At 41.6% G+C, this 25740-nt stretch overlaps 1 protein-coding gene across 1 annotated transcript; it reads left to right on the top strand.

Annotated features, from left to right (window-relative positions):
• Positions 1–458: 458 nt before the first annotated feature.
• Positions 459–18328, top strand: soat2 (sterol O-acyltransferase 2; the record flags this gene model as incomplete). Its single annotated transcript, XM_083771105.1, has 15 exons — positions 459–540; positions 1445–1497; positions 3779–3906; positions 6436–6489; positions 6805–6912; positions 8343–8625; positions 9089–9164; positions 10473–10557; positions 11211–11256; positions 13389–13518; positions 14640–14737; positions 15258–15356; positions 15667–15802; positions 16634–16779; positions 18198–18328. The coding sequence occupies 15 exons, from the start codon at positions 459–461 to the stop codon at positions 18255–18257; spliced, it is 1584 nt and encodes a 527-aa protein (XP_083627231.1). The 3' UTR covers positions 18258–18328.
• Positions 18329–25740: the final 7412 nt, after the last annotated feature.

Here is a 25740-nt window from a genome sequence, read left to right as displayed (position 1 = left end):
TGTTCTGAGCCTGTCATAATAAATGGTGGGCCGGGACTCAGGAGGATATTGCAAGTGGACACTACGATTTGAATGATGTACAATAATATTAAAAAAAAAAAAAATGTACAAAAATGATGACGTGTGATGGTGTGTGTATAACTGTATATATATATATTATCATTGAAAGATGTGTTTCCATTGTGATAGCGTTAAATAGAAACTTTCTACGTTGGTTCCATTGATCCGAGCCACAGATCAACTGATTGATCATTAAAATAAACATCTGGAAAAGCACATGTCTGCCCATCTGACCACTTCACATGGCTGCCTTTCTTCTGCCCTGTTAAGTGGTCAAAGTGGGTGGGCCGTGAGGCCCCGCGGACGCTTTCAACATTCATAATATTGTTACAGGTTCTTCCCGCTGGATCTCAGCAGTACAGCACTAAGGTGGCGCTTATCCACCAGCAGGTGAAACCATGGCAACTGCAGGACCACCTAATGCAGTGTGGCGCAGAAAGAACATCAAAGGCCTTCATTCTAGTGAGATGTCCAGTCATGGTAGGGTCAGTCGCTGGACATGAATATTATTAATATTATAGCTGCACAACTCCTTCACTGAAGTCACACCGAAGCACCATTAACACATGTTGGGCGGGAACCCCTTTTGGTGTTTTAAACAATGTTATAATTTAGCTATTGAAAGATAGCAGATCTACAGGCTCAGAGCGCGCCACTCACGAGCTTGTAGGTCTGCTATTTTTTTTTAATCGTAAATCTTTGAATATATATTCTTTCAGAGCGAACGTTTTCAACTAAAATCTTTGCTTCTGGGAGGTCACTGGAACAACATATTTTCAGATGGGGGTCGGTGGCCAATTACATATAATGTTTGGGGTCCTTGACATGAAATATTGAGCACCACTGATATAGAGTACAAAGAAGCTATACGCACACCAAAGTCCTTGTGGCGGTGCCGGCACACGGGAGAAAACTGTAGAGGAGATCTTGAAAAAACGCAGAAACGTTGGATTCATTTTTGTCTTACCTGCTGTCCTATAAATATTGGCACTCTGGCTATTGGTCTGTGCGGCCACCTTCTTGTTTTTTCAAGATCTCCTCTACACCACTGATATAGAAACATGGGTATTTCAGAAAACTGTCAGACATGTTTTAAATTTCGACGTCAGGTCGAAATGGGTTAATATATATAGCTGCACAACTCCTTCACCGAAGCACCATTAATGATGGGTGAGCCGCGATCCAGAAATGTTTGGGGACCACTGAAATAGCAGATCTACAAGCTCTCAAGATGTGAGCTTGTAGATCTGGTATTTCCGGTGCGTGAATCAGGCATAACACGTCATCGCTTTCGTCTTTCTGACAATTCAACAGTATTTTTCGTTCCTGCTGAATACAATGTGAAATTATTATCTGATATTCCTTTCACGTTTTCTTTCTCCAGGTGAGAGTCTTAATGACATGCAGGTAGAAGAACAGTGGCAGACGCACATAGAGGTAAGCCAGTTGTATCCATTTGCTATTCAGGATCGTTCGATTCCCTCTGGGGACGCTGGGGGGCGTGTTCTCTCCTCCGCGTCATCGGTGCCCATACCAGAGGTGGGGTTGGCGAAAGGGCCTTTCTGTGTGGAGTTTGCATGTTCTCCCCGTGTCCCCTAGGGTAGGTACCCTCACAAAGAACATGCGGTAATCCTGGTCTCTAAACTGCCTCCCCCTGGCCAGCCTTGGCGCCTGATGGGAGGGGAAAGGAACTGGTCGGAATAACGTATTCCTTCCACGCGCTACGTCCGGCCGGGGAAACTCCCCCCTGTTAGGCGGCAGCTTGGACTCCTCATGCATAGAAGGAAGCATGAGGTCAGTCCGCTGCCCCCCCCCCCCCCCCCCCCCAGGTTGACAAGTGTAGCGCCCAGGATTACATAAGATAATTGACAAAGGGACCCCTTTTCCACCGGGTGAACCGGTTCAGTTCTTTGTGGTTCTTAGTCCATGAGCCAGAGCTCCAAAATTGGAACGTTAATTATGAATTGAGTGGGCAAAACTATACCTATATTATATTGTTTATTGGATCAATATAAGTAAATTAATATATGATAACCCTTCCACAGTAGTAGCTTTTTCATATTTTCAATGTTTTGCATATTTTCCTATATGCCTCATTTGCATATTTAATGTAGTAATCAACTGGGGAAGTTCCATGGTGATACCAGACAGTGGCCTTGTGGTTAGAGTGTCCACCCTGAAAATGGGAGTTTGGGGTTCGATCCCCAGCTGGGTCATACCAAAGACTGTAAAATTTGACCAAATGCCTCCTTGCTTGGCACTCAATATCAAAGGGTTGGATTCGGGGGTCAAATCAAAATACTTTTATAACCTTCCAATTTTAGAGCTCTGGCTCATGGACTAAGAAGCACAAAGAACTTAACCGGTTCTGATTGGGAACCAAGGGGTGGAAAAGGGGTCTGGGTGGAAAAAATGGGTTGCAAAATCGTGGGATAAAAAAAAAATCTATTCAGATTAATATTTCTCATAACTGACCCTATGCCAAATGTCTTGATATCATATTGTCGCTGTCGAGCAGAAACCTTGTATATCTCAATACATTTTTATGTTTTTATTTATTTTTCTTAAATGAATGCTGTATTTTATACTCTGTGGTATGATAGTGGAATACAAAGTTAGTGAAAATAGCTGATCTACAAGCTCAGAAATGCGTTATGATGGCTATCTTTGAAAAGTCTTTCTATGTTGTGAAAATATGTGAAAATAATTTATTTTAGCCAATATTACCCTAGCCTATGGCTCCAGAGTAGACCATAGACCCCGCCCACTCACTTAGTGGATTGCCTCTCTTGAAGCTTCATGCTTCAGTCTGATAATCAGGATAATTATTTCCCATCTCCCTTAAATGGCCTTGCCGTTTGCCAGGCCACAATTAGAAATACGAATCTGGGCCTGGGCTGTGGCTCAGCGGTCCAGGCACCTTGGCTGGTGATCCAGTCTGGCAGTGTGCCGTGGGTTCGACTCTCGATCCCGACGGCCTTTGCTGCATGTCACCCACCCATCTCTCTCCCCATTTCCTGTCAGCCTACTTTCTATCCCTCCATAAAGAATATAAAATAGAGGCGAAAGCCACAAAAAAAATAAAAAGTAAAAAAGAAAATAAATATGAATCTGTTATTAATTTGTCTTGAGGTAAAATGCCCTGATGAAGGTCAGAGTGAGAGAAACGTCGTAGGTTTTGTAAGTGAAGACGGGACTCGATCCCCCTTTCTTCTTGAGGTTAAAAAGAAAAGAAAAAAGGTAACCACTTCCAACCTGGCATCGTTCAAAAGTAAAAAAGTGTTTTGTTGGAAACCACATCCTCTCACACAAGATGAAGTGATACAGCAGCACAATATCTTTATGAATCTTCTCAGCTCACTTAGTTCTGTCTAATTTATACTGTGTGAGACAAGCCATGGCTCATGGCTCACAGCGCTGGCCATTATTAGAGAGCCATCAGCCATGGCTTGTCTCACACAGTATAAATTAGCTTGATTCATGTCTATATCCCTTCAACACTATCCGTTCAATTTTCCTGGGGTCACACGGATATTGTACATGAACTCTATGGCTCTCATTTGTACCCACTATTGGTTTCCTGTAATAATGTTATTGTTGACCTGTGATTTATATCCCATTCCTCTGTTGCAGACACGTCAACCAGCTCACTGAAATGAAAAAGGCTAAGGACATTTTGCACCAACTGTTTATGGTCTGTCTGTCTCTTCTCTCATAGAAAGTGAAGGCGACCGTCTTAGATCAAGTCCATGGTCAGCTCAATGACCTTCTAGACAAAGCCCTGAATGAGTCAGTCCAGCTCTTCACCCAGAAGAACCACACAGAAGAACAGAAGACAACAAGCAGGTGCGGAGACAATGTTGGAAGTCCGATTTTGGACTTAAAAGTATAGCAATACCACGGATACTTCCGTTGCAAGAAAACGTCTTCTCTCAAAATGCGTAAAAAGTAGCCTACTCATTATGCAGAATGCCCCTATTTTCAAAAGAATTTTAGAAGTTTTTGATAATTAATCATTAATCAATTAATAATTTGAATCTGAAAAGTAACTATAGTTACAAAAGATGTCAAATGAACATAGTCAAGTAGAAAGTAAAATTTATTGCAGTACAAATCTAACATAACAAGAAATGGAAATAAGTCAAGTAAAATGTACTTGAGTAAGAACTTGAGTGTACTTAGTACTTTAGTTACTGTCCACCACTGAGGAGAAGTAGGAAGTGGGGGTGCATTAAATCAAGGCAGGTGCATGCTGGTTGCCACAATTTTAAGTAGGACCCAAGCTCAGCAACTGTTGGATGAAATAAGTTTACTTTCAAAACAGGCATAATACTGTTGCGTTTCCTAGGCTCCTTCAGGTGCACCCTTCAAATGCGCTCTACTTTTCCCTGATTTGAAGCTTGCAGATGATGGTCACCAGTGGTAGCCTGGTTTCCAGCTTGATTCGCTGGGTTCCATGATTTGTTTTGTCACTTCGCTACTCAGTCTGGAAAGGGTCCTATCTCCAAGGTAGGCGCCTAGGCAGGACATGTAAAAGAGTAAAAGCGACACAGGGCTTTTCTGATTGGTCTGTGGGTTGGGGAAAAAACACCAGTTTGACATACTGCTTTTGCCCTGCAATTAGCATAGGTAGACGAAGGGGCGGATAATGAGGAGAGAGTGACATCTCCTGGACAGGTAGGAGCAGCACAGCCATGACACTGCATGGGACACAGAAGCACAAGCATGTTTTTTCTTCTTCTTTTTCTTCATTAATTTTTTGCTTAAGAAATGCACACACTTATTAGAGTAGACATCTCGAACGAGTGATAATTGATACGCCTACTTTTGAGGCCAGTCCTGGTATGCATCTGTATGGAGGTTGAGTACACAGCCCTGGCCCCTGGGATTTGTCCTCCTTCGGCTGAATTTTAAAGTCAGACGCCAGAGTGTTTTACTATGCACTTACAGGCATACCACATTCTCTTAAGGGCACTACGGATTTAAGCCTTTCTTTCATTCCGCTGTTGGTTTTTTACAGTGGTGGACAAAGACTTCAAATTACAAAGTACATTTTCTTTTCATTATAAATGCATTGCTGGATTAGCCTGCAATTTTGACATTTTTCCCCCAAATTCAAAAATGTATCAGAAATGTTCCAAAAATATCAACTATATTGAAAATATCTGATTCACGAGCTTACAATGCATTGTGTCGCGTTGCATCGTGAGCTTGTAGATCTGCTATTTTCCACTATATTTGGAATAGGGCTTAAGTGGTTAATTCATACTTTTTCCCTTCCTAGAAATCTAGTTGAGTCAAAAGCGCATGTACTTAAGTACAGCACTCAAATTGTTTTACCTTGTTTCGTACCAGCTGTTGGTTTATTTGTTTGGTCAGCTGTTTTTAGGCTCACCCACTGGGGATTTCATCGATGTGAATTCCATCTATACACTGTTTGCCAAACAATGGCGTCAGTGCTCAAATTCTCAAGGTTTTTCATGTGTACACTGAGGATTCTATGCTGACTATATCTGTGAACCCTGATACGCTGACTGATATGCGTCAGTGCATGAATTAACATAAATTACATTTTCATAGCCTGTGTGCGTGCGTGCAGGCAGGCGTGTGCATGAGAATCAAGGGGGTGAGAAAGAATGGATATTCTAAAAGGTTATACTGTATTCTGCAAATCAATATTTGAAGGCAGCTTACTGTGCCTCATACTGTACATACTTCAAAGCACCACGGAGAGCTGTTACATATTATTACTGTAGTGTTTGTACAGTACTTTCCTTGCTCAAGGTTCAAGGTTGTATAAGCGTACTTCATTGTTACATCTTGTGCACAAGTACATACGGGGGAAAACCTATCTTTGTCCTTCAGACCATGTACAGTAGCAGCACTGTATATTTAAATAATAATAATATTAAGTCAAGAAAAAGAGAGATATTTTAGGATGCAGTATCAAATGAATCCCATGGAAATGATCAAGCTCTTTCTGTATGAGCATTGCTTTAATGGTAGAATCAGAAATGTCTCCATTGACAGTATGCAAAGACTGATAACAGTAAAGCCTGTATGGGAATGTCAGAAGTGGATTAAGAATGCCAATAGTAATCTATATACTAATCTCTCATTGCACACCAGCGTGGGGATTATGACTGCCAAAACAGTTCATTCAGACCATTAAAGGTCTCTGCGTGCGTGCGGTCCTCATTATTGATCTGTCTGGTCTTTGGGATCTTTGAGACCTGCCAAAGCCTTCATCTACTGTAACTTCACCTATAACTCTCCAACGTGTATGTGTGAGTGTGTGCGTGCGTGCGTGCGTGCGTGTGTGTGTGTGTGTGTGTGTGTGCGTGCATGTGTGCGTGCTTGTGCGCCACATTTCAGAGCCCATAGAACGGAGGATGGTAAAGTTTTCATGGAGAGGAGATCACTTTTAGAGTAAGTATGAGTTCAATATTATGTACATTAACACTTCACAGTACAATGTAGATAATCCCTCAAGCAAAGCTTACTATATGCAGTATAGAAGTGGAAGACGTCTGTGGCTATTAATGCACTGAGCAAAACATCTTGCATGGTATAATTATTTCTGAGGCATGCCTCCGAATTATACCTGCAAGATGCCACATGACACAGTAAACATGTTATGTCCTATCTTGTTGCATGAAACAATAACATGTGTTTTGTCCTATAATACAGTATGTTTTGTCCTCCCTCCATCATAATACAGTATGGTTTATCTTTGTCCATCAGTGAGCTGTTTGAGATCAACCACATCAAAGCCATTCTCCACATGTTCATAGCTGTGCTCCTCATCTTCTGTCTCAGCACGCTGACTGTCGACTATCTTGACCAGGGCAGGTTTGTGTCTGTGTGTACTGTGTGTGTGTGTGTGTGTGTGTGTGTGTGTGTGTGTGTGCGTGTGCGTGTGTGTGTGCGTGCGCACGTGTGTGCATGCATGATTTGATGACATTGACATGATGCAAACCTCATGGGCCTGTACCAAGACTGACAGAAATGCCACCCTCTGGCATAAACAAAAGTCTCCCACTTCTTATCTTAAAACGTCAAATGTAATCTTTATTGCATATCTCTCTCTCTCTCTCTCTCTCTCTCTCTCTCTCACACACACACACACACACACACACACATTCCCTCATCGCTTGTCTGGGCGTCTGGCCATAGATAAATAGAGCAATCAATTCATTTGTATCCAGTATCTGCTGTTGCTTTGGGCGGGGCAACACTGTAAAGATTTGGTGAGTGTTTTCACATATGCAGGGCTGGGCTTGATTCCCACAGGGACAGCTGCCAGGGGAAAATGCAATCAGCATAAAATATTCAATACGAGCACTTATTTATGTATTTTTCCCCCAGAATGTTTTATTCTAATAGAAACATGGCAGAGCCTGCCCCTGAATATCAGAATATAGAAGGAAAGCTGCTTGGGTGAACTTGTGAAGCATTATGATGTTCTTAATGATGTCAGTGGTCTTCAAAGTGTTACGTGCCTAGGGCACACCAATGAGCAAGTCAAAAACCCCAGAGCATACCTATATTTACATGCACCTCGACAGTGGGTGCAGGGCCAATGAGGCAATTATGGAAGGAGGTAGGGCCCGCACACCATTCTTTTGGTAAAGAATTACTTTATTGAATCGACAGTCAAAAACCCCACCCAGCTGTATTCATACAATTTCATAGCAGAAATAGCCGTTCTACAAGCCCACACGAGTAGCGTTGTTTAATTTTCCTCCCCATGTACATTTTCAAACACAGCCTATAACGGGATTGCTTTTTCTACAGTGAATAGATAGATGTCGGCTATTTTAGCAATTTTGTGCAACATTGTTGTACGCTGAAGTAAGTAGGGCATTAATTGACAAAGAAACAAAGGTGAACTATGGAGATACAAGGTTTTTGCCCGACAGCGACAAAATAGTGCATGATTACATCCCTTGATTGATTAGAAGACAGAGGAGCAGAGAACATCACTCACCTCTCCCTCCACTCCATCTTGTTAAACTGTCTAAAACTGTGACTTTTCAATCTGCTGTTGATGCTCCTTAGCGATATTAGTTAGTCACAAGCTCTTCCTAATAATTGTGTTGGTTCAATATTTATAAATCCACAGCCAGACTTAAACATTTTACTTAAAAAGAAGAAATTGTGACACGTTGTGAGCTTGTAGATTGGCTATTTTTGTGTGGCACCGTAGTATAACGAAGTAGGGCGCTGATTTACAAAGAAAACATGTGATCTTTTGTTGGGTTGTTCTTCTCCACTCTCAGGCTGGTGCTGGACTTTGATCTGTTGTTCTTTGCCTTTGGCAAGCTGGGAACGGTGACGTGGGCCTGGGCGGTGATGTTCTGCTACACCCTGGTCGTTCCCTACTATGCCCTGACCCTCTGGGGGTCTCTGTATCACCGCTCATCCTCCAGGGTGGGCCTGAGCCTGGTCACGGTGCTGCTCATTGGTGCCCTGCAGGGCTGTGTCCTGGGCCTGTTCCCCATCTATGTGGTCCGACGCAACCGGCTGCCTCCTGCCTCCGGCTTCATCGTCATACTGGAACAGGTGTGTGTGTGTGTGTGTGTGTGTGTGTGTGCGTGTCGGCGTGCACGTGTGCGTATGTGTGGCACAGCACTGTTTTCGAGTAGATATACTGACCATGATATATCTAACATCATCAGTATCATGGTCAGTGTATCATGGTTAGTATTATGTCAGTATCATGCCAGTATCTTGGTCAGTATCATGTCAGTATCATGGTCAGTGTATCATGGTTGGTTAGTATTATGTCAGTATCATGGTCAGTGTATCATGGTTGGTCAGTATCATGTCAGTATCATGGTCAGTGTATCATGGTTGGTTAGTATTATGTCAGTATCATGGTCAGTGTATCATGGTTGGTTAGTATTATGTCAGTATCATGGTTAGTATCATGCCAGTATCATGGTCAGTATCATGGTCAGTAGGGTGGTCAGTATCATATCAGTATCGTGGTCAGTATGACTGACCTCAGTTTGTGGCTCATCAGATTCGATTTCTGATGAAGAGCTATTCCTACATCAGAGAAACGGTTCCAGTGGTCATGAAGAGTGAGCTGAAAGAAGGTACTGTAGCATTTAAAACACGGCTTCCCGAGGCTATGAAGCGTTTGTCTCAAGTGAAAACATTTGGGAACTCCTGCCATATGGTGTTCATTGTCTCCACCAGGCCGAAGGCATGTGGGGAGAGTATGTTTTGCACTCCGTCCGTCCGCGTGTCCGTCCGTCCGTCCGTCCGTGTGTCCGTGTGTCCGTGAACAGCTAATCTCGGCCACCGTTAACCCGGTCGATGCCATATTTTGCACACACACTCCCTGGATGCCAACGATGAACCTCTGCCCCAAACTTTCCAGAACGGCCTGTTATAGCGCCACCAGGAGGCCGCTTTGTGCAAAACAAGTTTTTGCACAGTACACCTACAGATTTTGTCCAAACATCACGCAAATTGGTACACAGTCTCTCTAGAGCCATTCAACGAAACGGGTCTTTCAGATTTATCAGACTCCATCCTGATTGGTTAAGATTGGCTTCCAAAGTTCACAGGAGTGCTCAGTTTCAAACAAAATGCTGCAAATCATGAACACATCGCGTGATTTCCGTGAAATTGTGCACCCACATTCCCACTAGGCCGAGGACGAAATGCCACATGAACAATTACAACTCAGCCTCAAGGTGGCGCTATAACTGGCCGAAAAGTGTTTTTACCTCTAACTGCACGGATCTGTGGATAACCTGGTGGAGACCTGTGCCCGGAAGGGCACTTTTTCTAGTTTTTAGTGCTCTCGAATTAGGTTTGTAGTGTGACAGCCTGGGGCCTGACACCTCAAAAGATAAACTCCCAGGGAGAATTACAGAAATATCACTTGAGAGTGAGACCTACTAAAATACAAAAAGTGAATACAAGCTCAAGTTGTGAGCTCATAGATTGGCTAACTTCACGTATTTTACTTATTTTCCACTGATATTTCTTTCTTTTTTAATTGGGAAATATTGTTAAAAGTCTGAAAACTAGGGTATTTGAATACATTTGGGTATTTTTCTTATTTTTCTTAAAAACCTAAACAAAACTAAAAACGGCATATTTACATATTTTATGAACCCATTAAGGGTCCACAGTCCAAAAATAGTTCCCAGCCCATTGATTTGGAAACACTGCCATAAGGCGCAAAACGCCATCCAGGAAAATCCCTTTAATGGAGGTCTGCAAGGTCGTCTCATTAAGGTCTTGTTTTCAGCAGCTAAACGAATGATATTAGATTATAATGGGATTCTCCACACACAGTGCTGTGACTAAAATTAATGAGTGTCCAATGCAACGTAGCGCTATGATGATAATAACTAACATCAGGAAGCTGTGTTGGTTCTGCTTCTCAGGAGAGACCCCTCGATTCCCTACATTATCCAGTTATCTCTACTTCCTCTTCTGTCCCACTCTCATCTATAGGGAATCATACCCCAGGTATGGAACATAATGTATTGTACACAACATACACATTAAAAAGTGTTCAATTTACTGGGGAGGATGGGGGAGACACATCTGCTGTCTAAAGTGCCATGGTGCAGGGCAGAATCCAACATTCTAATTAAGGCTTAAACATATAGAACATACAGCGGACTGTATTTTTATTAGGGATTTGAATACATGCCTTTGGTTTTGATATCATACATAGTAGGGATGGTCACACTGAATTAAATAGATGCATTTCCTTTTGGGCAATGTAGACGGTTTGATATAATAATAATATAGACCTATAATATAACAATTTAACAATAGATTAACAACATTAAAGAGCACTATTTTTGGAAAAAGTTCATTTAATTCAAGACATACTGTTTCTGTGACATAAATGGGTATCCTCAATGAATAGTGCCTTGAAAAAATAGAGACAAAAAGTACAAAATAAATAAACAAATAACGACAATTCCTACAAGAGCACACTGACAGATTGCCAACTTTGACATGAAATGCAACATTGGGCAGACATAAGACATAAGAGGTGCATTTAGGCTGAAGGATGCCGTTTCTACTTTTTCATAGTTAACTTGCTCAGAAACGAATCCAGGAATCCAATATAATTCCTCAAGTAAGGAAAGCCTGCTCTTTCTCCACAGGAACCCCCACATAAGATGGAATTATGTTGCTGTTACAGTTAGCATGGTAAGAGGACATTGTTTAGCTTTTTGAGCTGCACTCATTTGCAACCACACATGATCACCCTCTCCTGGTAGAAATGTGGAGCGCAGGTTGTGATTGAGCGCTTGAGGTTAACGACCCAGATGAGATAACCAGTCAGACAGATATTTTGTGAAGCCTGAAACTCCTGAAAGTTCATATAATGGCCTGTTGTGGCGCTGTCATTGGACCCAGAAAAACCCATAGCCCCATAGAAGTCCATGTATTTGGGCCCAGTCTCATTTCTAATGTCATAATATTCTTTTTGGAAAATTATGGTCCCATTTATTAAAAAAATGACCATAAAGTCGCGCATGTTCTGAGGGGCGTGGATACCGTTACAGTCTATGATCGGGATTCCCCTCCCACTCGAGTCAAAATAAAAACCAACGGAGAAGAAGGGGGAAGTCCCGCCTCGTGTCTGGGCCAGCCAATGGCCAGCTGGGCCAAAACGGAGCCAGCCAATGGCCAGCTGGGCCCAAACGGATCTAGAAAGATGGCGACTTACAGTGCAGGAATAACAGGCTTAATTTTACGTCCATGTTAGACCCGGGGAACGCTTTGTCCATATTTTTTTACAGTCTATGGAGATAACGGCTGCTTCGTTGGCCCAAGGTATTCCGTGTGTGCTCCAGTAACCCTTTCAACTCACGTTATTTAACCACTTTAACCCTGTAAGACCCGGATATATTTCTACTTGCAAAAAATAGATTTCAACCTTACTACTACTTTGTTCTACTAGGACTTAGTAGTAAAAACATATGTTAAAAAAAAAGGTTTTCTGAAAGTTTCATGCACATTTAAAATAATTAGTAAAATAATAATAATAAATTAATAATTTACATTCGGTGGATATCTTTCACAATAATACATAATACATGTTCTAGACATTCTAATGATCACACAAATATATGTATTATGCATTTCAGTTGCGTTTATCAGAGTTAAAGATTAAAGGTCATAGGTCAATTTTGATTAAAAATGTCCAGATATTTTGAAGTAGTGTAAATTTGTGCCTCTGTGGGGGGTATTTATATGCAAATATCATGACCAATGGCATTGCAAGACTAAACAATGAACATCAATGATGATGTTTAGGTGAAAAAAGAACAGAAAAGAATAATAATAAATGAAGTAATTAATTAAATTATTTTTTTTACAGAGAAGCATCGTTGGGTCTTACAGGGTTTTTAACCCCATACGGTTGACCGGAGTCCCTCAGGGCTCTATACTAGTGTATTTTCTGTTATCGTGGGGAATACCTTCGCTGGAAATTGTCGACCGATGGTCGGCTATTTTCTGCGGAAGCAGACAAGAATACCAGACAACTCGCCCCTTTACAAACTCGCCTCGGGCATACAGCCGGCGGAACTGCGCAGCCTGGTATTCCTAAAGTAACCTAAGTAAATTATGCTTAAACAGTTAAACCTAACCTTAACCTCAGTAAAACTATGCCTAAAACCTAACCCTATACCTAAACTTAACCCGTAAAACTGTGATACCTGATACCCCTGTTGAAAACCATTGGCCTATATCTATATACATATTATCATCATGTACAACCCTGACAATTCTCCAAGAATGAATGGTAACCTCAACCTCACTGTCCTAATGTTGGCATTCTCTACCGCATGTAGGAATACCAGACGACTCGCCCCTTTACCAACTCGCCCCCACAAAATTTGTTATTTAGTATTTCCCTCCCTCTCTGAAATCTGAAATTATCTTGTATAAAGATTTATTTGATTGTATAGTTTCTGTTGGTTGGTGGTTCTCAAAGTGGGGACTGGGAAATTAGCTAAATTAGTTAATATAGCATCAAAATCAGTTTAACCTACCGCTATTTTCAAATATCCAATGTATAGCCTTATACATTGGATATTTGAAAATAGCTGTTGAAAATAGCCGAACACTGCATTGTGTGCTTGTAGATCAGCTATTTTAAAAAGCTATTTTAAGCTATGTATCCTTGGCACAAAATATCTTCAGATGGAGGTCCACGCGGCTAAATACTTTGGGGTCCTCCTTGACATGAAAAAAGTTTCAGAACCACTGCTGTTTTCATGAAGCGCTGCATGTTTGGTTTTTGTTTGACTGTGTTTGCCTATGTTGTGCAGATCCTGGCCTGTTTCTTCTACGGCTACTTCATCCTGGTGCGTCTCTGTGTGCCTGTGTTGAACGCCAACACCAACCTGCCCGTTAGCTGGCGCACGCTGGTTCTGGCTGTGTTCCACTCCATATTACCAGGTATAGACACTCACCTCAGTCAACAACACGTGAAGACATCACCTGTGTACGCACGTGGCACTAGTGGTTATCAACCATCCCAGGTGGGCTGGGACGATAGTGCAAGCGGGTCCCCAAATAATTGGTAAAACAATAAGATGTTATTGATAGTATAACAACCTATAAAAACCTTGAAAAAGGCAATGAAATAACATCCGTCCTTTGTTATGGTGACTCATACTGCCTTGCCCGCGTGAGGAGGCCGTGCCTCGATTACATTTTTCATAAATTGTGTTTAATTTCTTTTTTGTATTTAATATTTCCCGCCCAAAATGAAAAAAGTTAATGAAAAAACACGGTCCCCTCACCAGAACCAAGGACAGGTGTTTTCGATTAATCTATCATGGTTAAAATGGGTTTGTATAGGAATCTAAATACTGAATTAAGCTACTTAAAAACTGTCTGGGGGGCCCAGGCCGTGGCGTAACGGTCTGGGCACCGGACTGGTAATCCAGTCGCAGTGTGCCGCGGGTTCGACTCCCGAACCCGACACGGCCCTTACTGCATGTCATCCCCCCATCTCTCTCCCGTTTCCTGTCAGCCTACTGTCTGTCCCTTAAAAAATCAATAAAAAGCGTAAGCCGCAAAAAAAATATCTTAAAAAAAAAAAAAAACTGTCTGGGGTGTTCACAAAACCCTGAGTAGATGATAAAATGACCCCCCCAAAAAATATAAAGTGAAATATCCCTTTAAGTAGTGTACTTACCGGTAGTTCATTTCCACCACTGCTCTCTCCACCCACTCCCTTGCCCCCTCTCCCTTTCACTGTTTTCTCCCTTCTACTGCTGTCCAGTTGCTTTAGTATAGCACTTAATTGCTTTCCTTGCACTCTGCTTAAATCACCAATTTACTGTACCATTTAATGATCAGTCTTTAATTGACTACGGTTGTTCATGCCACTCTGATCTTTACCCTGATCTTGTTCTTGTAAGTCACACTGGATAAGAGCATCTGCTAAAATGCCTAAATTGGAAACTGAATCTCTCTCTCTCTCCTCTTTCCCCTCTTTAAAATGTGGAATTTCTACTTATTGAAATCACAAGTGTTGCCAAAGCATCATATTGTCTGCCTCTGTGTCTCAGGTATAATGCTGCTCCTCCTGTGTTTCTTTGCCTTCCTCCACTGCTGGCTCAACCTCTTTGCAGAGCTGCTTGGCTTTGCAGACCGCATGTTCTACAAGGTGTGTGTGTGTGTGTGTGTGTGTGTGTGTGTGTGTGTGTGTGTGTGTGTGTGTGTGTGTGTGTGTGTGTGTGTGTGTGTGTGTGTGTGTGTGTGTGTGTGTGACATGGTTATTATAGTTAACTAAAAACTAACTTTAAAAACAAAAGCATTTTTGAAAAATAAATACAATCAAGGTTTTACTAAACTTAAAAACACTAGAACAAAAATCATAGAGAAAATGTGGGTTATTGCTTGTCGGAACAAAGACCTGCACCCGAAAATATCCTTGTCTGTATTCAATATTTCTCTTTAAAATAATAGCAAAAATATCTAGAAGCTCACAACTAGTGAGTATGTTGTGAGCCCACCCATCTGGGCTCACAAGCTGTGAACTCTTTCAAGTGGGCCCTGGCAAAGACAAGGTTGGGAACTGCTGATCTAGGATAGGTCAGTTGGCAACTTGGCCTACCCTATATTTAACTATTCTGTTGTTCTGATACTTGTAGTTGTATTGATTACACTGTCTTTTGGTTATATAGGACTGGTGGAACTCTACATCATTTGCTAGCTACTACCGCACCTGGAACATAGTGGTCCATGATTGGCTCTATTACTACGGCTACAAAGACTTCCTCCGGGTAAGCACAGTCAGGTTACACTGATCGGGTAAATAAAATTACAAAAATGGATCAGTCCAACTTTTCAGTTTGACCCTCAAAATCCAAAGCACCACAAGCTCTGAGGCATTCACACCTACAATCAGCCCTTTGACTCTTTAAACACGTTTTAAATGCATAGTAGTCACAAAACGCATCTCGTAATTCCAGTAAAACAAATTCTCCTCTGATCCAACACGACCCTTGGAACTGGCAGTGACCTCTCTCATCTCAATCTCTCACTCTCTCTCTCCCTCTCTGTCTCTCTCCCCCTCTGTGCTGATCCCTGCAGCTGTCTAAGAGGAAGTTCCGCTCAGCTGCCATGCTGACTGTGTTCATGGTCTCTGCTGTGGTCCATGAGTATGCCTTCACAATGGGCTTTGGCTTCTTCTACCCTGTCTTGTTCTGTCTCTTCTCTGTGTTTGGAGGTGAGGGCGACTTGTGTCGCTGTGCTGCTGTGTTCTCAGATGAAATGCATGCAAGAGCTGTGTGTCTGTGTGTGTTTGCGAGCGTGCGCGTGTCTATACAGGAGAGAGTAATGCCCATTTCAGCTGACTCGGGGGGGATATCTCTATTCCACCTTCTCAGTCCTCATAATAAAATGTAGCTCATTTAATAGTTGGGAAAAGCCAAAAGAAAATTACGTCTCCATAGACTCCATTCCATCCCCTCCTGCTAGAATTAAACACATCCACTGCCGGCAGGAAGAAGAAGAATTTACTTCTTTGTCTTCGAGAATACCAACACACCCGCACTGGAACGTTTCACAATCTCTCTTCTAAAGAACAATACGCATCTGATGAATCTGTTTATAAAGCACCTGTAAAAGCAAGTTGGAAAATGCTTTACATTAAACTGAGAAAATTAAATTAAAAACTTTTTAAACACAATAGGCTATAAGATATAAGAGAAGAAATGGTACATTTTGGCTTTATGGAAAGGCCTATAAGAACAGATCTGTAAAAAAGAAGTAAAAACATAACACTCTGTTAAGGGCTGTATTTGCATTTGAAAACATACGCTATTAAAAACAAAATAATGTACAGTATACAATTAAAAGTGAATTTTAACAGAATTGCGTTATTAGGAAAACTAGCTTACATGTGCATTTGCTGTCAGAAACACTTATGTAGCCTAGGAAAGGTTAGCTTGGGATAAACCTTTGAAACAAATGACAGCAATATATTCCAATGTTTTGTTCTCTCTCTCTCTCTCTCTCTATCTGTCTCTCTCTCCATTCTGCTTCTTTCCTTCCTTAGTGGTGTTGAACTTTGCCCTGAATGACAAGCGCCAGAGTCCTTTGTGTAACATTCTCCTGTGGATGGCTCTGTTTGTGGGACAGGGGGTCCAAGTTTGTCTGTACTGTCAGGAGTGGTACGCACAGATACATTGTCCTCGGACGGGGGTGAGTTTCTTTTCTCTCTCTTTGATTGAATATTTTATTGACCGTTTTAAACAGTGATTCTCAACCCGTGGGCCTGGGCCTACTGGTGGGCTGTGACTCAGGATATTGCATTATTTGGGGGGCCCACCCTAAATAATTGGCAAAACACTAAGATTTCAATGATAATATAATACATAATGACAATTACTCATCAAGTAAATTGTCATGATGGTGACAACCCTAGACACGACCTCAGATGACCCCATTTCAACTATATCATTTCTCCAACGTATGCAGCAACCTATTTGAGAGTGTCACTGTGTCTCTAAAGCAACGTGCGTGGCTTTGGTTCCACCGTTAGGATGTCACACAGATGCTGGTGACCTGATTAATCTGACCGTTGGAGCACCACGCTGGTCTCTCCCTGGTTTCATTATCCCAGCTTTGGCAGTCTGTCTCTTATCCGCGGTCCTAAATGAGAGTGCATGTGTGTGCACAAAGTCACACAGCGCATAATGCTGTACAGTACATACACATGCATGCAACATGTGTGCAAATGTCACATCGCTGTCAGATCTTGTACTGCATGTACAAAATTCTATAATTTTTTAATTATTAAACAAAAGTAATACAGTAGTATAGTACAGTAGTTGCAATGTGAGCTTGTAGCTCTGTTATTTTCTGTACTTTTGTGGGACACTCTTGTATGATGAAGTAGGGCATTCATTTGCACGCGCACGCACGCACACACACACACACACACACACACACACACACACACACACACACACACACACACACACACACACACACACACACACACACACACACACACACACACACACACACACACACACACACACACACACACACACACACACGTTGGAATGCTGGAATTGTGTAAAAAGCATGGATTACAGACTGGCCCTTCCCCTTTCCCCCGGTGCAGTCCTTGGATTGACGTGACAGATGTGCACGGATGTACTTACACAATTTTTTTTACAGTCTATGACTTACACGCGAACTCCACCCGGATCTGTGTGACACCACCCGCCCCCCGAGCCTGTGGTTTCATCCACCATTTAACAGTTTAAGGCTCAGCGTTCATTTATATGGTTCTATTTTCATCCGAGTTAAATCAACACTGAGGATGTAACCGCGTAACTACTGATTGTATATGTATAAAACAGCAGTCGCACAAAAAAGAGAGCTTATTACACAGTAATGATGAAGTCACCAAACCAGTGCTGTGTATAGGGTTACGTAAAGTTTATATTGTTTTTATTGTATAGGGAGTATACTGTTTTGTATACTTTTTCCATTAAAAACTGTTGTGATGTTACAGTACTCTTCCTATGATTGTATTATTTTACTGTACTTCTAATGCCATGCATCTGTAACGTATACTGCTGGTATCTATCTGTGCTCTTTGCCAACAGGACAGTTTCTGGGAGCTGGTGACACCACGGTCTTGGAACTGCAGCTCGGCCACAGTGTGACAGCTGCCCTTCTCCTGTGATGGAGTGATGAAGGAATGGTGGGATGAGGAGGAGAAATGGAGGACACACACACACACACACACACACACACACACACACACACACACACACACACACACACACACAATGGTAATTGGTAAACTTAATGGAAGGAAGGGCAGCTGGTTGAAAAGGCAGACAAACCGACACACCAAAGGTCCGACAGTCATTAGACCGACGACGATACCCAAACCTAAACGCAAGCACGACGCAACGCAGGTCGGACCAACGCATGTCGGGAGCAACGGGTGATTTTCGCGTGTCAGACCTATGGTGTGTCGGATAAGCGTGCGCACCCCAGACAAAATGGGAATAAAGAATAAGTTGGGTAGTAAAAAAACTATGGTTGAATATGACATGTATATTTGTGTAAACATTAGCTAATATTGATATTGTTTGTGTCTTCAGTGGGTCAAATTGTTTTCTTGTATGTTATTTGTTGTTTTATCTGTACTTTATCTGGCATATCATGTTTTGATCCATATTTCATGTACATTTTCTAAATTAAAACTAGAGGCGAAGACGGGATTACAGACTACAATGTGTTTTTGCTTTTTTTTTTTATATATATTTTTTATCCCACGATTTTGTAACCCATTTTTCACCCCTGTGTCAATCATCTAATGTGATCCTGGGCTCTACACACTCTCCACCAACCTAGTCCCCATACTGTATATGGGGGACAAGGGGAGAGCAACGGACTTGAACTCATGCTTCCTTCATGCCTGAGTGTCCAAGTTGCTCCTTTACACCTGACAGGGGGAGTTTCCCTGGTTGGACGTAGCGCGTGGAAGGAACACGTTATTCCAACCAGTTCCTTTCCCCTCCATCAGGCGCCCCGGCTGGCCAGGGGGAGGCAGTTTAGTGACCAGGATAACTGCATGTTTTTTGTGAGGGTACCTACCCTCACCCCCTGCTTTTAAAGGGGAAGTAAACCGTATAGGCTTTAGTTCCAGTCTCATGAGTAAATGGTGCATTTATATAGCGCCTTCATCCAAGGCGCTGTACATACTGTAGATTGTGCATTACATTCCCCCATTCACACACACATTCATACACCGATGGCAGAGGAAACCATGCAAGGTACCAACATGCTAAATCACAGACAATATCCAGTCTAATATCACAAGTAAGACGCGCAAACGCGCGAAGCGAACGCAGCTCGTAAATAACACCAATTAGAATAAATTACGTACTTTTTTTTCCTTTTTAGTTAGTAATTTTTTTAAGTTTTCTACTGTGTGTGTGTGTGGTTGTTTGTGTGTGTGTGTGTGTGTGTGTGTGTGTGTGTGTGTGTGTGTGTGTGTGTGCTATAGCTGCGCCCTCTGGTGGCGGGCGGGTGGTGTCACAGTGGGACAGACAGACAGACATGATCTTCGCAATCACTGCGTTCGCAATGATATGGATATAATATTGATACTAGGGATGTCCCGATCTAAAAAAAATTGCTCCCGATCAGATTCCGATCATTTGAAAATGATGCGATCTGATTTCCGTGATCACGTGATTGGTTCGGGAAACTCTAGTACCAGCTAGGTCTTTGCTTGAATCACAGCCATTTTCAAACTCGGCAGGTTTTGTTTTATCACTGTGCAATTTCATCCTCTGCATTTACCCGTGGTAACTATTAGGAGCAGCGGGCACCATTAACTCAGGCCCTGCATGGGGAGCAGTAAGGGGTGAGCCGTCTCTTGCTCAGGGACACTTGGACAACGGACATGGCACGTTAGGGGCCAACCTTGAACATTCTGATTCCCTTTCTAGGTAGAAACTTCAAAGAAGTTTCTACTTCTTTGAAGTTCTGACTCAGCACTTCTTTGAAGTTTCTACCTAGCCACCTCAGCACATTGAAAAAGATCTGTCTGCACACCCACAACTGTGTGCAAGAGTAGTACAGCGGATTATAGAAGACATGGCTGTGTGTGTGTGTGTGTGTGTGTGTGTGTGTTGTTTGTGTGTTTGTGTGTTGAGTGGAAAGGTGGGGAAGAAGGAAGTAGTTAAAGTGACCCTAAAGGAAAGGAAAGTCATTATGTCTGTATTTTCAGAAGTCACTAAAATCCTTTCACATTTCCTTCCCAGACCAACACAGTGGTGGTATACTGGGAGCCACAGGGGGGTGAAGTGTCAATGGCTAAATTGGGAGAAAGTTAAATAACATATGTTGAAGAATAAAGGCACGGAACAACACATTATGTAACACCGAATTATATAATCACACTGTATTATGTAATACATTATTACATATTGGATAGACTTTTGGCCGTGGACCCCCATCAGAAAAGAGTTGCACTTTTATGTAAATGTAATTATACAGTGCATTATGTATTAACCCACCAAAATGGTACATGTTATATTTGCAACAATTAAGCTAAATTAAACGTATTAAAAATAAAATATGAATTAACCAGTATTATAGTCAGTGGTGGACAAAGTAGCCTACTCAACTCCAGTACTTGAGTCAAGTATACAATAATTCTGGTCAAATATTGCTCAACTACATGTAAAATTTGCTGCTGAGTTAAAGTACTGGGGTACTTGCTAGTATACAAAAGTACATGCTTTTAAAAGATACAAGTAGAAATTACAAAGTGAGTTATTTAGTCGCAAGCTAATTGTTTCACTTTAAATGTTTTTCAAACATTGAAACAAGCTCACAACACGTTGAATCGCGAAGCGTTGTGAGCTTGTAGATTACCTAAATAATTTGCTACTTTTGTGTGACACCGTAGTTAGTATGACGAAGTATAGGGCATTTATTTACAAGGGGAAAGACATGAAAAGTAAAAATATGGAGATACCAGGTTCCTGACAGCTACAATATGATGGCCTGCTGAAAATAATGTCCTGCTGGATGAACCCCAAGATGGTGCCCTCTAAAAACCACATAAACCATTATTACATTTGACAGTATTAAACTGCCCGTGAACTGAAAATAGCGTGCCGTTTGCACATTATGAAGTGCCACTCGAGCTTATCTACAGTGCAGATCTTGGCACACATGCATCTCCTCTGTCCTCGACTATGCCATCAAGCATTCTAGTGGGGGAGAAAGAACCTCCATAAGTGGGAAGATGGGATCTTGAATGGTTTACTCCTGGAACACTAGTTGTTTAGTCAGAAACACTCATGTCAAAGTAAATTAACCATGTATTGCAAAAAATGGAATACAGTCTCCGCTCTCTGAGTTCCCTGAATTTTGACTAAGTAGCATGCTAAGGAAAATCAGGGAATGTTAAGCAAAACCCCCATAGGGATACAATAGCAATACGAAGCGGATTCTAAGCAGGCAGCAAGAATGCAAAGTCGTATTTAAAGCAGCCTCTCTGTGGCCCGGGCTGCAGGCATGGCGGTCAAGGCAACCTAGGCTGCAATGCCAGCCTGACAGCGTGTTCGAATCCCGACCTTTGCTGCATGTCGCTCCCCATCTCTCCCCATTTCCTGTCAGTGTACTGTCCTATGAATAAAGGCATAACAAAGCCCCAAGACAAATCTTTTAATAAAAGGAGCTTCTCTGTTAAGAGCGTGAGCTCTGATTGGATATGGAAGTGAGACGCAATGACCAGAAGAGCTGTGAATAGGAAATAGGAAGCTAGGCTGATTGACGACAGCCGATTACAGCCGAGTCATGCGAGACCTCCGTGTCCTGCATGAAATAACACGAGACTTCATTTATACCTTTCAATACGGGAATGTATCTGTCATGTCAGTTGTTACTAATACTATATATCGTCGGATAGAAACCTTGTATCACCAAGTTTCAAATGTGTATGTTTTTGAGTGGTGCAACCACTCCAAGGAACAGCAATGTCCGTGATCACCTATGTATGTGGTTCACCTATGTATGTGTTCATGAGCACCAGTATGACTGACTACCAGTAGGGGCGCTGTTGTGCCAGAAACAGAGAGAGAGATAGTATTAGTGCTGCACTGTTGCCTGCTAATGAGATCGAGAGAGAGAGAGAGAGAGAGAGGAGAGGATGTGATTATTTTTTTCTCTCTCGTAAATGAAAGCACTACTTCATCATACAAGAGCACAGCACACTCTATGCTTTTGAAATATTTAGCAAAATGCTTCAATGTTATTTCTCATCAGTGGTTCTCATTTCTCAAAGTGGGCTCCAAATTAATATTTTAACAACACAAATATTGCATGGGGTGTCATGGCACTCAGGTCTTTTCAGAACAAAAACATTGTTAGAAATAACAGAAAGAAAAATAAACAAATCCCAGGAAATGTACACTCTAGAAACGGGTCCTTGACTCTACTATGTTAGGTAAACGGTATCTTTCCAGTATGCCAACAAGCCTGTTTATCTTTCCCTGTGAAGTCAGACAGGAAGAAGTGGGTTATTGTTGGAACAGTATTTACATTAATGACGTAACGCTGGGTCAACTCTACTTCATCTGCTATTAAGGCCCAGTGGAATAGAAGGGCCACATTCTGATTAAATTAATTTCAATAGACATGATACTGACACAATACTGACATAATTCAAGAGTTGATACTAACCTGATACTGACCATTTTTATATTTGCTACCAATACAATCTTAGCGTTTCCCAGTTATGTGGGATTGTGGGTACCCACTTGTAATATCCTCATGGCCCACCAGTTGGCCCCGACCCACAGGTTGATTTGATAATCACTGTTATAGTTTAATTTCCAAGTATAAAAACAATGTTCATCAAGATTCTAGTTTAGGTGGCATCATAGAACAATATAAATCACATATATCTCGGCTCGGCAGGATATAACGTAAGAAACTGCTGCATCTACAGGAAATGTAGTATAGATGAAAGATGGAAGCTTTTCAAACGCCACTGGACAACTTTTATAGGCACTCTCTTTCACTGCCCACAAAATGTCAGGATATACTGTAGGCCTACTGCAATAGCCTCATTCTCTCTAATGGATCTACCATTGCAGCTTTTCAAAGGATTTTGCAGTGTCCATTTGCAACAAACACCACACACACCACAGTAACATTATGTAGATCTGGAGTGGTTTATTGATTTATTGAATGGCAGCTTTTGCCAAAGCACCATAACAAACAAACTAAACTTGAACATTATTTTCTGTATTTCAATGGTTGCAAAATAAAACAAAGCAAATACACAAGAAGTGGTACAATATTAAAGCATAGGTAAACAAGCCATATAAAATATGGCCACGCCTTCACTGAAGTGGTTAATAAGGCTTTTGTTCAGACTGGCAGGCAAATACGTTGTTTAGGACAGACTGTCCACAAATTAAATTTACAATGTGAATTTTACAGTGTTGATTGGGGTCCCAAATATATATAAAAAAAACGTACTAGACTTGGAGAAGATTCTAGGACGGTGCTGCTCACCCAAAACAGAACATCTATCTCCATTCTACATTTCAAACCACCTAGTAGTATGGTTTAAATGTGATTTGCAATACAAATCAGTTTGGGTGTCTTTTTGTTTTGTTTTCTTATTCGAATCTGGATAGGCCAAAAATCAGATTTGGTCAGCCATTCTGAACATTAGCCTAAAGCTTCAAATATAATATAGACAATATTGTGCTATGCACATATTTATGTCTTAGTAAAAACAACACAGTGCAACAAAAAAAATTTTTTTTTCGAGAAGTGGCCACTACTGTCACATGGGTAAATAATACAATGTTACTGTTGGACAGAAACCTTGTATGTCCACGTTTTAACTAGCTTTTTTATCCTACGTCGTGATACAACAGTATCTCACAAAAAGGCGCTTGTAGATCGGCTATTTCTGAATATTGGTTACATGTGTCTGTGTGCTGTGGGTTTTATGAATACTGAACCAATCAATTACAAGTATCAACGAGGGTGTGATAATGACTACATAATGGATTGCCTCCATTCGAACACTGGTATATTATTCTTTTCTCATTTCCTGAACTGTATTAACACTTTTGGGCATACAAGGTTTCCACTCGACAGAGACAAAATCAGATGTGCATATAAGCCACACTGACACACCAACACAGCGAGAGAGAGAGTGAGAGGGGGGGAGGGGAGGGGGTGCAGCATCCATCAACGACACGAGGATTACAGAGCACTGAACGGTCATACTCTTCCTCTGTGAAAAGTCATTCAGCATTGTATTGCTGCTGCTGCTGAGTGAGCGCGTGCTTGCGTTGGTGAATGCGTGCGTGCGTGCATACGCGTGTTATGTGTGCATGTCGGTGTGATGACACAGGACAAAAACTAGCGGCTCGACTGTTTTGGGCGAAGTTGCTCAGCAAACAAAAAAAGAGGAAGAGATGAGATTTCCTAAATGTTCACCGACAACGTTTATAATCAGGGCTTGGAGAGAATGCAGGTCGGGGGAGGAGGTGGGGTGGTTACAGTTGTAAACCAAGAGTTACTTGTAAACCATCTTAACAAGACTATTAAGATGGAGAAGTAATGCATGGCTCGTGGCAATAACAGGGAGAGGACCTCGACATATGAACGGCCATTTCTGCCACTGAATTAAATATCCTATTTTCTTATATACAGTATATATATACAGTATATATATACAGTATATATATATATATATATATATATATATATTCACAAGCTTGTAGATCAAGCTCATACGCGTGTAGATCTGCTATTAAAAACAAAAAGCTTTTGTTTTCACAAAAACATTAACTCAGAATTCAGAGAACAACACTTCAGGCTCTTTTATTGCATTCAGTGGCAGCAATGGGCTTCATATGAAGACGTGAGATGAGCATCCATTTTCACAATACACTTTCCCTTCCCATCGAACGAGGGAACCTGACAGTAATTCATCAGTAGTCATTATTCGGAATCGCTTGCTTGACTGTCTGCCTATAAAACAAAAAGAGGAGGATGGAACCCATCCATATTATAAGTACTCTGATTTAGCATGTCTGTCTGGCACACAGATTTCAGGAGGCCAGCAGCAATAACTGGTCATAATTCTTGGCACTACACACGTCTGGCTGAAAACCACATGATAAATGTTTGAACGCTGGTATAAAGAGGACCTCAGTGAACCCTGTTCGCTCATGTGACTATATGCCGGAGGCCTTTTCCTTTTCGGGGACAGAGCAATAGAGTGTCACGCACAGCATACTCATTTCCCAATACAGAGGCAAAGTCCATATGCTAAAAAAATATAATTTTCAGAAATAATGTTCAGAAATAATTAAAATAGCTACAAGCTGTTTGCTAGGAAGGTGTGCCTGTATGTTTGAAAACCACAGATGTACTGTAACTGTTTTCCTGTGTATTTACTGAACAGAAGTACTGTTTGCCTCAACCAAGAGCAACAGAAAAAGGAATCGGCGATCGAAAATGGAAATGCATCCAGCATACTAGCTTAAATGTGATTTTATAAAATCTGTATGGCCGTGGTAATTATAACTAGTACATCTGCAGAGGTTGGAGTTGGTCTCCCTACTCCTCCATTGGCAACATGTA

The sequence above is a fragment of the Protomyctophum parallelum genome (genome assembly GCF_964188405.1).
Source record: "Protomyctophum parallelum genome assembly, chromosome: 8".
NCBI lineage: Eukaryota > Metazoa > Chordata > Actinopteri > Myctophiformes > Myctophidae > Protomyctophum > Protomyctophum parallelum.
Note: the sequence above shows the minus strand (reverse complement) of the source record. Positions and strands in the feature narration are given on the sequence as shown.